General features: G+C 31.9%; 1 protein-coding gene across 1 annotated transcript; it reads right to left on the bottom strand.

The window, feature by feature from the left end:
* Nucleotides 1-242: 242 nt before the first annotated feature.
* Nucleotides 243-11606, bottom strand: LOC134278958 (uncharacterized). Its single transcript, XM_062761265.1, has 9 exons — nt 11523-11606; nt 11067-11163; nt 9152-9237; nt 8906-8957; nt 5062-5166; nt 4592-4640; nt 1956-2009; nt 1150-1179; nt 243-518 (listed from the first exon to the last, which is right to left on the bottom strand). The coding sequence occupies exons 5-9, from the start codon at nt 5070-5072 to the stop codon at nt 243-245; spliced, it is 420 nt and encodes a 139-aa protein (XP_062617249.1). The 5' UTR covers nt 5073-5166; nt 8906-8957; nt 9152-9237; nt 11067-11163; nt 11523-11606.
* Between the last annotated feature and the right edge of the window lie 2644 nt (nt 11607-14250).

Below are 14250 nucleotides of genomic sequence, written 5' to 3'. Positions count from 1 at the left end.
TAATTTATAAAGTACAAAAACCTTTAAATTAACAATCTTTTTAATGTTTAGAAAACCTTTAATTCTGAATAACTTGTCACAACTCAAACACCATACCCCAACATTTAAACTTATATGTTTAGAGCAACCCGGTCCTCCGGGCTGCAATTAAGCTATTTCCTCAAATAAAATGATTGAAACTTTACTAAAGCATATTGACATAAAAGAGTAGATTGTATTCAACAGTATATCTATCATTTTTGTCAATTGTAGATACAAGCTACTAGATGAAGTAACGGAAGCAACAATAGTTTTCTTGCGAGAAAAGCATTTGCTCCTTGAGAGCTCACAGGTTGTAATGGACACTCATCGAATTCATCAGTGATGTCAGTCTCCACAAAAGAAACATCCACTGCTGATCTTTTAGTAATTCTGCCAACGGGTGGTAATCTAATACTCATATTTGAATTCTTAAGTGGGGCACAGTCGATAGAATGAAAAGTTCTGTTAAAACAAATCCGTATCTCCATAAAATAATCCTGAAATTAAGCCATATGCATTTACTTTATAATATAATTTTATATACCTTTGAAAGGTAAAAAAGAACTAGGTCAAACAAATCATAAACATGACTATCTTTAGAAGATGAATACTATGTACCTGTTTACTATTTAAAAAGCATTATATAAATCTCATATTAGTTTTCATATGAAATTTTTTTTTTTCATTTTTTTCTTTTCATGAAAGATGCCTATTCATTTTAGACGAGTATTACTGTAACATTTTTAAAGTGATACTAAACCTTATTTACTCTGTAATTTGAAAAATGATATCAGATGTACTAAAAAAATATATATGATCGCATTGTAAAAAAGTTTTTAACTTTATTCTTAAAAACACAAATGGGATTGTGTCTTTAATACATGGAATATAAAATTTTAAACTACATTATAAACACTATAAACGATGCCAGAATCGACCTTTAACAAAGAAATTTATCATTCAAATAGTACAAGCTTAAAATATTTTAAACATTTTGAGAACATTACATTAGCCGTGTTTTTTAAATTCTTTTCTCACATTCACTGTTTTTTTTTTAAATTGGTATCCACAGTTTAGGGAATTTAGTTTTTAAACAGATGTATAGAAAATATCATGTATAATACGAACCCTAGCTCTGTTGTCGTCAGGTAACTTTGCCTAAAATATACACATTTCACAACAAAAATAAAAGATAACAACTACAATGAATTATAAAGAAAACGGAAAGCATGCACAAAACAACAAGTGTCGGGAGAAGAGCAAATGTTGATCTTTTAAATCATCATAGGTTGAGATTAGTGGCATGCATGAGTAAGGAATGTCGACTGGTCCTATATGCTCTCTGTCTGTTTATAATATATTCTCCATGATATATTATCCATAAATTTGTAATTTATTTGCATTATATTTGAAAGTGTTCATACGCAGAACATGCTAAAGTTTGGTACAAACCCTGCAGGCGATATATACTAATAGCCACTTTTTACACGATAAGATGAAGAGAAGTTATCGATGAAAAGTTTGTCATCAAGTTTTTTATGCTTAATCGTTAGATTACCTTAAAATTTCTAAGGTAGATATCCAGATATCTTGTACATATATCAACCTAGTTCCACGGTGTTTTTGTTCAAAGTTTGATACGACATATCAAGTTGATATATGTATCGAATAATTTTATTTAAAAAGTAGAATGTCGAGACAAAACATCTTAATATCAAGTTGAATGTTAGAGCCACGGCAAGTGTTTTATTTTGATGAATAGGTTTTCAATAAATTTTACTGCATATGAATACAAATAAAATCAAACAATTTAATAATGGGATTTCCTTTATAATTATTCTACATAAATACAGTGTTTGAAATAGTGTTTTATATTCTAAGACATTATTTGATACATGTTATCATAATAAAGCATTTAATACATGGCAACTTACCCTGTATACTGCAATTTCTATTGTCTGGTTTGGTATAATGCATTGCGATAAACTCTGAAATTATGATAAAAGTATTAGCATGTAGTGTCTGTTATTACCACAAACACCTCCTTCATAACAAGGGAAGCCTAGTTAATTATAAAAGGGAAAAAAATCATAATTGGGACCTTATCCTCTAACACTTTCTAATTGGACTGGGGGATACTTTTGTGTATGTTGGGATAATGTGGCACCAAAAACTGGTTTTCTTCTTACCTGCCCCAAAGCAGGGAGGAGGGCGTGTTGATATGTAATACATAAGTAGATGTGGTACATTCATGTAAGTGTTCTTAAGTAACATTATATGAAAACATCCGTGCTACATGGCCTGTCATGGCTGTTCCCACCTCCACGTCCCACAAGAAGGAGGAGGCCATAGTCTGATAAAGTCAATGGGTACACCAGGTGGCGCTGGAGAAAGGCAGTCCCTCATACACTGGTTCATAACGTTGTGATCGTTCGGTGCGGACTCTTGTGCTTACACTCGGCCCCCCTGTGAGCCCATGGCAATTTTGTTACATGACAATTTATCATTTTACTTGTCCAATGCTCTTATTCTCAGCAATATTTTTATAATATTTTAAGAATAAAACAAGCTAGCAGTTCTGACTTTTGTCATTAAAATAGTTTAGAACTATTTTTCCCCGAGATACTTTCAAGGTCTAATGTTATCATATATTTCTTACTTTATTTATACATACACTATAAAATAACAAAAGACAGCATAGGAAAAATGCACAGTCAAGAAAAAATAAAAGCATTCATAAGAAATGCGCACTGTGAGACTCGAACTCATGATCATTATGTCTTCAATCCAGCAATCGGAAGGATAAATTTAACACAGATTGTTGAATCTTAAATTAATTTTGAGAAGAAAAATTAAATACATATTTTCAACATTTCTAATACAAATACCACCTTTAATCAAAATTATCTAAATGTAATGAAGTGCAATCATATCCAAATAAAATTTTGTAGAAGTTGTTTTTCTGGTTAAAAGTGGTCTTTTGCTACAGTTTGTCATTGTTTAGTGGGATACCACAGTATTTACTACATTTTACATAAATACTGAACGATTTTTATATCTATCATAGGGATTTATCAATATTTTAAGATTTTTTTGTGAGATTTGCATTAAGGCATGTATTAACAAATACTGCATGACAATATATTGGTTAAACAATGTACATGTACTTAAAAATCACTAGTGGATTAGGCAAAAGTGACTATCAAATGCGCTATGGCTCTTTATATTTTTGTACTAAAAAGCAAAGTGTTATAAATTCTCACTGTGATTTAAAATTTTTACTATTCTTTGGCACATTTTTCATAAAAAAACATATCATACTTCAAACTGAAGTATACATAAATACACAAATTATAAAATTTTATACAATGTAGTGTGTCGCCTTATGACAAACGGATGATAATGTCAAAGTGTCTTTCCCTTTTGCTAATAACAAATTGGATAACTCCCTCTTAAATTAAGGAATTCCACTGATGCACATACGTAATCGAGTTTCCCTTAATTCTTCAAAAACTGTAACAGTCAGGAACCCATCTCGAACACAAAAAGGATCTTGTGAATATTTATTTATTTATATTAAAGTTATGAACAATATGTTATGTTATATATTGACTATCAACATATACAGCGACTTTCCTTTTCCTGTCGATATGACTTTTTGCACATGTGAGAAAAAACAAAAAAAAATATGTACAAATTGACTTCTATAGTTTTCATACGAAAATACGAGTCGGTTGGTGTAAAAGTAGTTGTAGTTCTACGTAACTTAATGTATATTCATGAGGCGAGAAATACATATATATATATTGATACATGTATTGATAACGGCAAATTTCAAAAATTAGGCTTTGTATCCATCAACGAAATGCCTTTGAAATAACTTGAAAGTATTTGTTAACTATGAACATATTATTTTCAAAGATCGAAACAAGTGTACTTTTATTATTTTGACTCTACAAAAATCTCCTCTAGGGTCCACGTGTGTTTACATGTTGTTTATTCAGAGTCCAGATCAGCAGCAATAGCATGTGTTTATATATAGTCACCGTCTTGAAACGGAAACATTACTTACATAATAAACACAAGTTGGTGATTGGGATTCAGCAAACATACATGGACAAAACGCTCATATAAATCACTTCAGGTTTGTTGAACAGATTTTTAAAAGAATAATTTGTTATTTGTTTAATGTCCCATTTGAAAACTTCTCATTCCAAGAGAGGTGCTATTTAAAAATATTGGTGCATTTTACAATCCTTTTATCCAGTTCCTCTTTTATATGTGTCACAATCTATGTGTGTTATTTTTCCAAAAAATGATTAGCAAAAAAATTAATCTGCTTAATTTGCCAGTTGGACAAGATTTGATTCTATATATATTAGAAATTTAAAATTTAATAAATTTTACATTGTACAAGGAGATTACAGATAAAATTTGTCCACCTTCTTTATCTTAAACAATGTGGAAGATATGATATGTTCAGAGTAAAAACATCAAATATACACAGAGAGAGAGAGAGAGACATCAATTACTTGCCTTAGTGGGTAACATGAGTCAGTATAAAACTTACCTCAATATTCACTTCAGTATTTTGGGCAAAACAATCCTCAAGAAGAGATCTATTAAAAAACAATAATATGAATATCCATAACATAACTTTTTCTGGCAATCTCTATACATATGCACATTACCAATAAAAAAAAGTGCAATTATCTTTTTATCAACGATCCGAAAAGAAAAAATATTTTATGATATACATGTATATACAAATCAGATCTTAGATACAGATGTAGATCTGTATAATATAAGAAGTATTACAATGTCCTTCTCTTGTTATTATTTAACTAAATATCGATTGAAAATGTAATCATGATCATGATGATCCTTAACTGCATGTCCTTGTACGTATACATCACTAGTCTTACACTTTTAATACATAGACACTGCCTTATTCCATATCTTAACTCTTAATATTAATTACTTTGCCTAATTTGCTTTATATTTTTTTATTTTATTTTTAGAAATTCATAGAATTCTTACCTTGTTGTCATGATGCCATATTTGTCATAGAGTTATAGGGTCGTGTTAAAGTATTCACCAATTTCTAGTCCTGATTTGTTCCCGTGTTTGTTCCATTCGTGCTTCCTACAAATATAAGGTTAAAGATAGAGATTGGGTACGATCGATAGGAAAGTTCAAATATCCATTCAAACAACTCCAGTTGGGTCGATTGATTGATTGTATATTGTATAACGTCCCTCTTGAAATTTTTTCACTCATATGAGACGTCACCGTATGCCGGTGAAGGGCTTAAAATTTTGACCTATACTCGGTACTCAGGGACATTTAGCAGTGAGGGTTCTTTATCGTGCAAGCGCCTATCGTGACACGGGACCTACGCTTTTAAGGTCATATCCGAAAGACCGGTACCTTTCACATCTAGTGCCGAGCGCTTGGCGAAGGAACAATCACTTACTTTTTTAGGTATGACGCGGCGCTGCATTCGAGAATCGAACCCGGTCCTCTAGATCACGAAGCGAACGCACTAGGCTACTAATAGGCTACCATGAGCGGTCAATTCCACCAAGGAGCAGGAATGATCTTCTAAACATCATAGGTGGAATCAGAATCAATTCCGGTCAAACCTACCGTGTGCTTTTTAAAATCGGGAAAACGGAAAAGTCTTGTTACAGCTCAGGACATAAAACGGCCACAAAAGGTATTGAAAAGTGTCTGTCTGCAGTTGACGTAATTAGGGATTGGACACGCATCCCATTTTATTTTAATGTGTATTTAAATTTTTTGTAAAACATAAGTAATTTACAGGAATACAAAGTTCATGCTAATAAAACTGGGTTGTGAGACAACAACACATTTTGACTTACTTCCACGGTCAATCATATCTTCTTATAACACAAATTGAAAGAGAAAAAATATAAGCATATGTAAATTTATTTAAGGAATCTCTGTCTAGTTAGTATGGTATGCAAGAATATAAACGATAGTAGGGAAACTTAGATAATTTACACAACGGATTCCCGTTATGTATAAATATGTTCTCGTTTCCCATTATCGTCGATGTCCCTTGCATACTATACCAACTAGACAGATATTAAAATTACACAAGAAATCCCATGGCAATTTCAATAGTCCTCGCACAATGACGTCAAACACAAAGACATTCGCACGAGGTTTTCATGCATATCTAGCCTTATTAGCGTCATATGAGCGTCAGGCGCACGCGCACAAGATTGAAATGCATATTTGGCTTTCTTATGACCTGACTGATTTGCATAATTAACAAACCGGTGGAATTATCAAAAATTATTAAGAAATCAACTCCACGAACATTTGACGGTTTATCACAAAAAAATAGAAATTTTAATACCGGTACAATGTACACATCCACAATATCTTAACACTGAAAATCTCTCACCATTCGCTCCTTGAATGTCCAGCAACAAAAATTTAAGATCGGTTGTTGTAAAAACTAATTTTTAAAATTACAACATGTAATGAAACAATTCATTATTAAAAGGGCTGGGTGGTTATGGCCATTTTAGACTATAATAATCTCCTTTGGAAGAAGAGCTCCATATAAAGATATAAAAGAAAATACAACAATGATAAAATGTAAATTTACCGAAATTGTTTGAAGTTTTTCTTTGAAAAATTATAGTTGACAGGTTAAGATATCAGATCTTAAAACTTAAGTTGTCTGATGGGTAATTTGTTGACCTGCAACGACAAGACCAGTAAGCTTCTGCGTTTTGCTTCTCGTCGTAACATATAACTATTGATGTTTAAGTCTTTTTTAGGATCTAAAAAATAATTATATCCGCAATTCAAGGAATCCAAAGAACAAGTTGTGGAAATAACATCTAAAATGTTAAAATTTTCGGTATTTTTAATTTCCTGTGTGATGCAGTGGTTAGAGCGTCTGCTTAAAAGTCGCAAAGTGAGGAGTCAATCCTTACATCGCAGGTTCATATCCCATTGTGGGACGTCAACACTGGTTCTTCAGATGAGACCGTTAAAACCGAGGTCCCGTGTCGCAGTAGGTGCAAAAAAGATCCCTCCCAGTTCAATGGCCCTTCGTGCCGAGTAAAGGACAAAATTTGCAGCTCTCCACCGGCAAGTGGTGGCGTCTAAATATGAGTGAAAATTTTCTAGAGGGACGTTAAACAATCTACAATCAATCAAGCATTGATTTTAAATAATTTTAATTTATGTAAGTTAATTCTCTTCTTTAGTCTTCTCAAAATTAACAATTCCATCTCTAACCTATCGGAAATTTTGATGCTATAATTTTAAAAGTAAATATTTTCTTTTTAATGTTTTCAGAGAGACATTTTATTTTCATTAAAAGTCATTGTCAACTAGTTTGATAATATTTTTAAAAATTGTTAAAATGTATTTTGTACATATCCATAAAGTTTTTGTTTGTTGTCGCTAAGAAAACAAACCATGCTAATTGCTTAAAATTTTCAGTTACCAGAAATCAGCATTGATGCCAAGCAGGTTTGGCATATTTTGCGAAAGGCTTTCACTGTAGTCTTGTACCTGAAAGAAAGAAGTCAATTCAAAGTTACAGAATTTGATTGCTGAACTTTTCTTGCAAAATACTCCGCAACCGAGTCCTTAATTCTTCTTTACTCCTAGACATCAAGCAGTCAAATAGGCATGATTGTAAAAAGTATCGAACTTCCTACAAAAATGGGAAGTCAGGGCCTACCGGTCAAGGGATTATGATGTTTTGGTGGGATTATATAGAGTATTAATTAATATTACATGTAACTACGTACATTGTGCCTCTTTCAAAAATCAGAATTTCATAGACTCAGGGATTTTGGTATAAGTACTGGGCTTTATTAATTACATTTGAAAAATGCATAATTTCTTTTAAATCTCCTTCTCTGCTCCTATATATTAAATAAACTAACTAAGTATATAGTTATGCTAAGCAAGAATGTCTCTAAAAAATAGGAATATGAAAAAGGTTCTTGTTTTAGGACTGGGCTCTATTGATTTGTAGGGAAAATGCATTAATTCTTTGCACATCTTCTTCCCTGTCCCTGAATATTAGATAAACTTAATACATACAGTGTAAATATGATAAGCATGCGTGACTGCCTGAAAAAAAAAACTACAGACCGCATTGCGGAGTGGTTTGGATGTCTGTTCTAGAGTCGTGGAATAAGGAGTTGATCCTTACGTCACATGTTCGAATCCTGTTTTGTGACGTAGAAACCGGTCCTTTGAATCAGACAGCATAAACCGAGGTCCCGTATCGCAGTATGTGGAGACGTGAAAAGATCCCTTACTGCTCAATGGCCCTGTGTGCCAAATATAAGACAAATTTGGAACTCTCCACCGGCAAGTGTTGGTTGCTCCATATGAGTGAAAAAATCTTGAGATTGAAGTTAAAAACAAACAAGCAGACAAGCAAACTACCCGCGGGGTTATAGTTTAAATAAACTGAAATCTATACACGACTAGCTTTCATGCATTTTTTTTATTTTCGACCTGATTCGAAGAAAATAGAATTTAAAATGCCACTATCAAGTATTTTCCCTTTGAAGAGGCCATGTTCATTCATTTTTCAAAACTAAAAATCCCTTCACCCATGACTGTTTTGTAGTAACTTTGATTTAAATTGCGCGACTTGTTCTTGAAATTTTCAAACCTAAAAATGGTGACAGAGAGACAGAAACTGACCAATCGTATTGTGATAAGAAAAATTCAATTTAAATTTTAACTCAGATGTACTGTAAAGGTATTAAATCATCGAAGTAACTTTAAAAAAGAGAGGAAAGGGGTCGTTTCCTTTTCATTTCTTTCTTTAAACGTGTTACAAATAACTAAAATTCATGAAAGTAATTACCTTGTCTATATCAAATTCAGGACTGCTGTTATTGCAATCATCCCCGTCCTCCCTGAAAATTGACGTTAAAAAGAATTATTGAAATAGTTCTTAATAGATACTGAAATAAAGAATGGCATGTGTATATACGAATTTATACATGTATACTTCACGGAAATCGATATTACTGTTCCTTTTATATTGCTTTGTCAATCTGATAGCCTAATAAATGTCGTTTGATAAGTTGTTGAACTCCTTTTTAATTACCAGAGGCCATGAATTGTGAATCTATTGAATTTTCCATCGTTTTGATTTAATGATTCTTTAACGTCATCTCTACATTTCGACTTTCGCTGAAAAGAAAAAGACTTCTAATAAAGATGTGTGTTACGCATTTTTTAAAAACATTTTTTACTTCAAAGCATTAAAGTTAGGTAAGACATGCGATCGGTAATACACATCATTAAGCCTTATTATTGTCATTATAAATTACTACTCGAAAATGACAGAAATAAGCCAAGAGACATTCATTTCCTCAGAAACATCGTTTAATAAAAAGACAAAGATATACAAATGATTGGAGGTAATTCAGCACAAAAGTAAAGTTTAATATTATATTGTAAACTACATGTAGTATATGTATTTGCAGCGTGGAAACAGTTGAAACATGCATACCCGGCATAATAATATCTAGATGCCGTTAAAAAAGTGAAATTTTATGATATTTGAGAGTTCCATAAATGACTGAAATATTCTGTATAATAATAATTATTCTTTAAATAATTTATGTTTTACAATGTTGCTATTTACAAAAATCCATTTGTGTCAATATCTTCATATCTACTTTTATAATTATTTGAAAAATATACCGTCACCATAACAATGTATTAGATATTTAGCCATCTTATAGCTCAATTGCATAATTATAACTTTGTGTTAGATAGATAAGATCTGAAGTAATGTAATAGTAATATCTAGACTTATTTTCCATCGATAGAAATTGCATTAATTTTCATTCATTAGCTTCCTTGATTTTTACGATATTGACGTTTCATTATTAAATGCAATGGTAACTTAAGGTTGACTGACCAAAATCAAGGAAAAACTAGGAGACTTATTGTTCACAGAACAACAAGAGGTCTTCTTTGAATTTCAATTTTTAATATTTATATCTTTAGAATTAAATTTCAAAAAAAAGAAACCAGGAATGGCTTAAAAGAAGAAAAAAATGAAAATAAAAAAAATGGAGATGACCTTGACCTTTAACCTTTAAATAATACTCAAGGTCACAGGTCAAGGGTCACATTGTAATTTACCCCATGCCTATGTGACTAACAGTTTTAAAGTTATAAGGTTTAATTGAAAGTACAAAATCATTGAAGGACAGTAACTCATCCAGGGAGTCATCAGATCCTTTTGCACTTAAACATAAAAGTTGTGCCTAAAGTACCTTAAGACATTAGTGAAGGTTTCATGTCTCTGCGGTTTACGGTTTCAGAGCAGTAGCAATTACAAGCTTTTTCGCACAATTGGCGATAACTTTTATAAGGGTCAATCTAAAGGGTTAAGAATAAAACCAATGAATAGTTTTAAAAGCACATATTAGTGATTCAAACACAGATTGTATATGTATAAAGACAAAAAAAATATTTTTAAAAAAAAGCTCAATTTCTCATTTTTGGAATCAACTTGACCTTTGACCTTACATGAATTTAAAGGTCAATTAACCTTATGCAGTTGGTCTCATGCCTCTACGACTTCTCATTTAAAAAATAGTTAATTATTTGTAAAACTCAGAAACTTTCAGGGGCTATGACTCATTGAAGGGGTCACAGAATACTTTCAGAATGAATAAATTCCAGAGTCTTCTCAACTGGTCGAAGATGTAAGTGAAAGTTTCATACCTCTTCAGTTTACAGTTTCGGAGGAGTAGCAATAACCAACATTTCTTGTGAAAGGGGAAATAACTTCGAAAGGGGTCATAGTTCATACGCGTTGGGTCAAATTTGTCAATAACATTTAATGACCTTTACGATGAACAAAATGTCTTTTCGATAAATATCGAAAGAAAAAATCAGCGGAAGAAAAAATAGAATAATAGGAAAGAATAAGAAACAGAAGAAAATCAATAGGTCTTTCCACAGAAAGGTGGTAAGTCCTAATTTTATGTGTACGTACTTACCGTATTTTGCCCAGGGCAACGTTTTGGTTGACACACGGTTCTGGGCCATTGCAACGCTAGTTTTGAGTTGCACAGCATTTCGGAATTTACAATATTTCTGAAAAAAACAAGATATAATTTTGCTGTTGAAATAACTTTCATATTCTCTTTTATTTATCGTCTCCCAAAAAATGAAATTTTGTGTTTGTTTATGTGTGTCAATTTAGACTATTAACATTTATTCAAATATATAAAATGGCAACTAACATCAAAACTATATACTTTGGTTTAATGAAGTCAACTTTAGGTACTGGAAATTGTACATTCTATCTTGTTCCCTTCTTCTTATGAAAGTAATGATCCCTTCTAATTGTCAACAAAGTCAACTTTTTACCGTTTTTTTTTCATAAATACATTTGTATGTGTATACCCATTTATTATTTTATTTGTTTAAGAAAGAGGAGAAAATCAACTTACATGTAATTCTGAACGTAGAAAATTAAAAGAATTTGTTTCAACATCGTGTTCGGCTTTTTATCTGAAAAATAATTAATCTGAATATTATATATACATGTATATATAGTTTTACCTATTTCATGGAAATATAACGCTCATGATAAAACGGATCCGCAAAAATTTCTCAAAAACCCTCGAATACTTGGAAAATCAAGAGCCAACAGCTACATGCATCAATCCATAGATCAAAAGGTGTATCATTGGTTGAAGTGTATGAGACGAAAAATTAGGCTGGAAATTAACATAAAATTGACCAAAATAATCAATCAATTTTACAAACTTGAAGAGATGGAGAGACAGTGCCCTAGGCACGCTGTAATCCTATGTTTTTTAGGAAATATACATATATTAACTATTTTTGGCGAAGAAAACTTTTATTCAAATACGAAACAGGCCCATAGGCTAACTAGCTGAAAGCAAAGGCTATTAGAAAGAATGCATAAATGAGATGTGAAAAGTTATATTTTAGCTGAAATAAAGATATTCGTTGTCAATATTAAACAGTTGCATTATCAATATGTCTCTATTAATTCTTTTTTTTCTTGTTGTGGCAAAAAATGACAAAGTTTGCAGAATCAATGCATATTTTTGTTGGTAAGTTTTTCATCGATTCACCCTGATCGAAGAGTAACACTGAGCACTGAGCGAAGATATGACATAAAAAGCATGTTCAAATGAAACATCTATGAGTAAGTAATTAAGTAATGTATTGTGACATATATATATAGATATAAATTTATACACATAAAGTGACATATGTACATAATTGTTGTTTGCAAACTGTATAAAATAAAAATCAACATCTAGCCCCTCGGGCCTATATGCCACTTTAAATACAAATTTGACATACAACATATAAAGAAAATAAAGGACCAAACGTTATGAGATACACTAAACGACAAAGGACATGAAAAAAAAAACATAATTGTGTACATTTTGTATGCTAAGATTGGAAGTGCCTGATATATTAAAATATTGATGGATGAATAAAAGGTATAGATATAATGGACAGAATTCAATCTCCAAGTCCGTAAAACAATACGAAATAGGAGCAGAGCAAACACGGACCTCCGAAACATCAGGTGTGGTATCAGGTGCCATGAAGGAGTGTACATCCCCTGTTGACCAGTCACACTCGCCATGTGCTCCTTGTCATGATCGGGAAATAACGGAAAAAGACGTTGTCAGTTTAGTGTATAAATAATGGACTAAGAATAAGAATGAAAACATCACTCAGTATTTGATTCAATGATAAATTGTATTTGCTAATAAGATTACTGTATCGATCATACAACTTACGAAATGAAGACATTTAACGAGACAGTAGATATACTTGTTTCATCAACTTTCTTGTCAATAATTTACCCCAATTAAAAAATTGTTCATACGTAGAACATGCTCTTGCGTATCGAATCAACTGATAAACATATATACTCCGTGCGCAGGTGATGAAGGTATATTGCTGCATAAGTAAGGGAAGTTGACGATAGAAAAGTTAAATTCATCACGTATATTACATGTATATAGCTTAGTTGTTAGATAATGTTTAGCTTCTTTTCAAGTTAAATACCAAAGTATGAAACAGATGTGTCAGACTTTCTCATATTTTTAATCTCAAGCTCACCAGGTTTTATTATATCGACGAAGGTATGGAAATTACCATTGTTAATTGACAATACATCGTCGATATATCTAAATGTCGAGTTGAAAGCAAGCATCTCTATGATGTCAACTTAACAGTACTTACGTGTGCAATCAGAATGCGTTTTAACAAAATAATTTTGCAAATGACCAATGACCTGGTAAGTAAATTTACGAGTTTCATTTTTAATGACAAAGCAGCTGTCAATGGTATGAAGGAGCCTGAACTTTAATTCATCGTGGGGAATGATTGTGTATACAGTTGAAAAAACGTAAGTTTAAGCTGTTGATTTTGGCAAAATCTTGTTATTTCAAATTGTCTAAAAGTTCTTTAGAATGTTTTAGTATCCCTACCTGATTCACACTACTTTTAGATTATCGGTGAACAGTGCTTTTGAAGTTTTTCCTTCACAACTGTCAGTATCTTGGTGAGGAGTAACGAAAGAGGCTTCGTTGAACATTTACCGGAACCCACAATTTATATTTGTTTGTAAAGATGTTTATGAAGTTTCGGAATCCAATACTTGTTTATATAAAGGGTAAATCAAATTCATTTTGCCTCTGTGAAATATTGCAAATATTTAAAACTGAAATGTGATTTTTAAAAATTTCTTCCTTAGAAAGGGAGGTATAAGAAAAGGTAGATTGCTACTTGTAGAAATAAATCGAAATATTTCTAAAATACAATTTATATAATGAGACTTACAAACAAGACAATGTTGTTACGTGCCTTGACTGCAGCGACCAGTACGTACCGATCATGTTATCTATCTAATTCTTTTTTTCCCTTCTGGATTACTGAACAGTGAACACAGAAGGATATATGTTTTTTTTCATATTGCCCCTCAATCTTTTAATACGTGACTTTAACATAGATCTGATACATTTAATCCATTCTGACAAGGTGTTAACGTGTCCTTTTTTCATATCTGGGCCATCGTCTGGCGTAATTTTCAACAGAATCCACAATATTTTGAAATTCCGACGCCATTTGAAGGATCGGGGTTCCCTTTATTTAGGACCTTTAGAAATAAGTGACTTAAGGCTT

This window comes from Saccostrea cucullata, unplaced genomic scaffold, assembly GCF_032062105.1.
Source record: "Saccostrea cucullata isolate Sc308-1 unplaced genomic scaffold, CSIRO_AGI_Scuc_v1 ctg404, whole genome shotgun sequence".
Lineage (NCBI taxonomy): Eukaryota > Metazoa > Mollusca > Bivalvia > Ostreida > Ostreidae > Saccostrea > Saccostrea cuccullata.
This window is presented reverse-complemented; position numbering and strand designations above follow the sequence as displayed.

Excerpts from the sequence above, each read along its gene's own strand:
- LOC134278958 (XM_062761265.1), bottom strand. Across the intron at positions 2,010-4,591 it reads ATACTGAAGTGAATATTGAG|AGTTTATCGCAATGCATTAT; the intron begins GTAAGTTTTATA and ends TCATAATTTCAG. Across the intron at positions 1,180-1,955 it reads TAGAAATTGCAGTATACAGG|GCAAAGTTACCTGACGACAA; the intron begins GTAAGTTGCCAT and ends TGTATATTTTAG.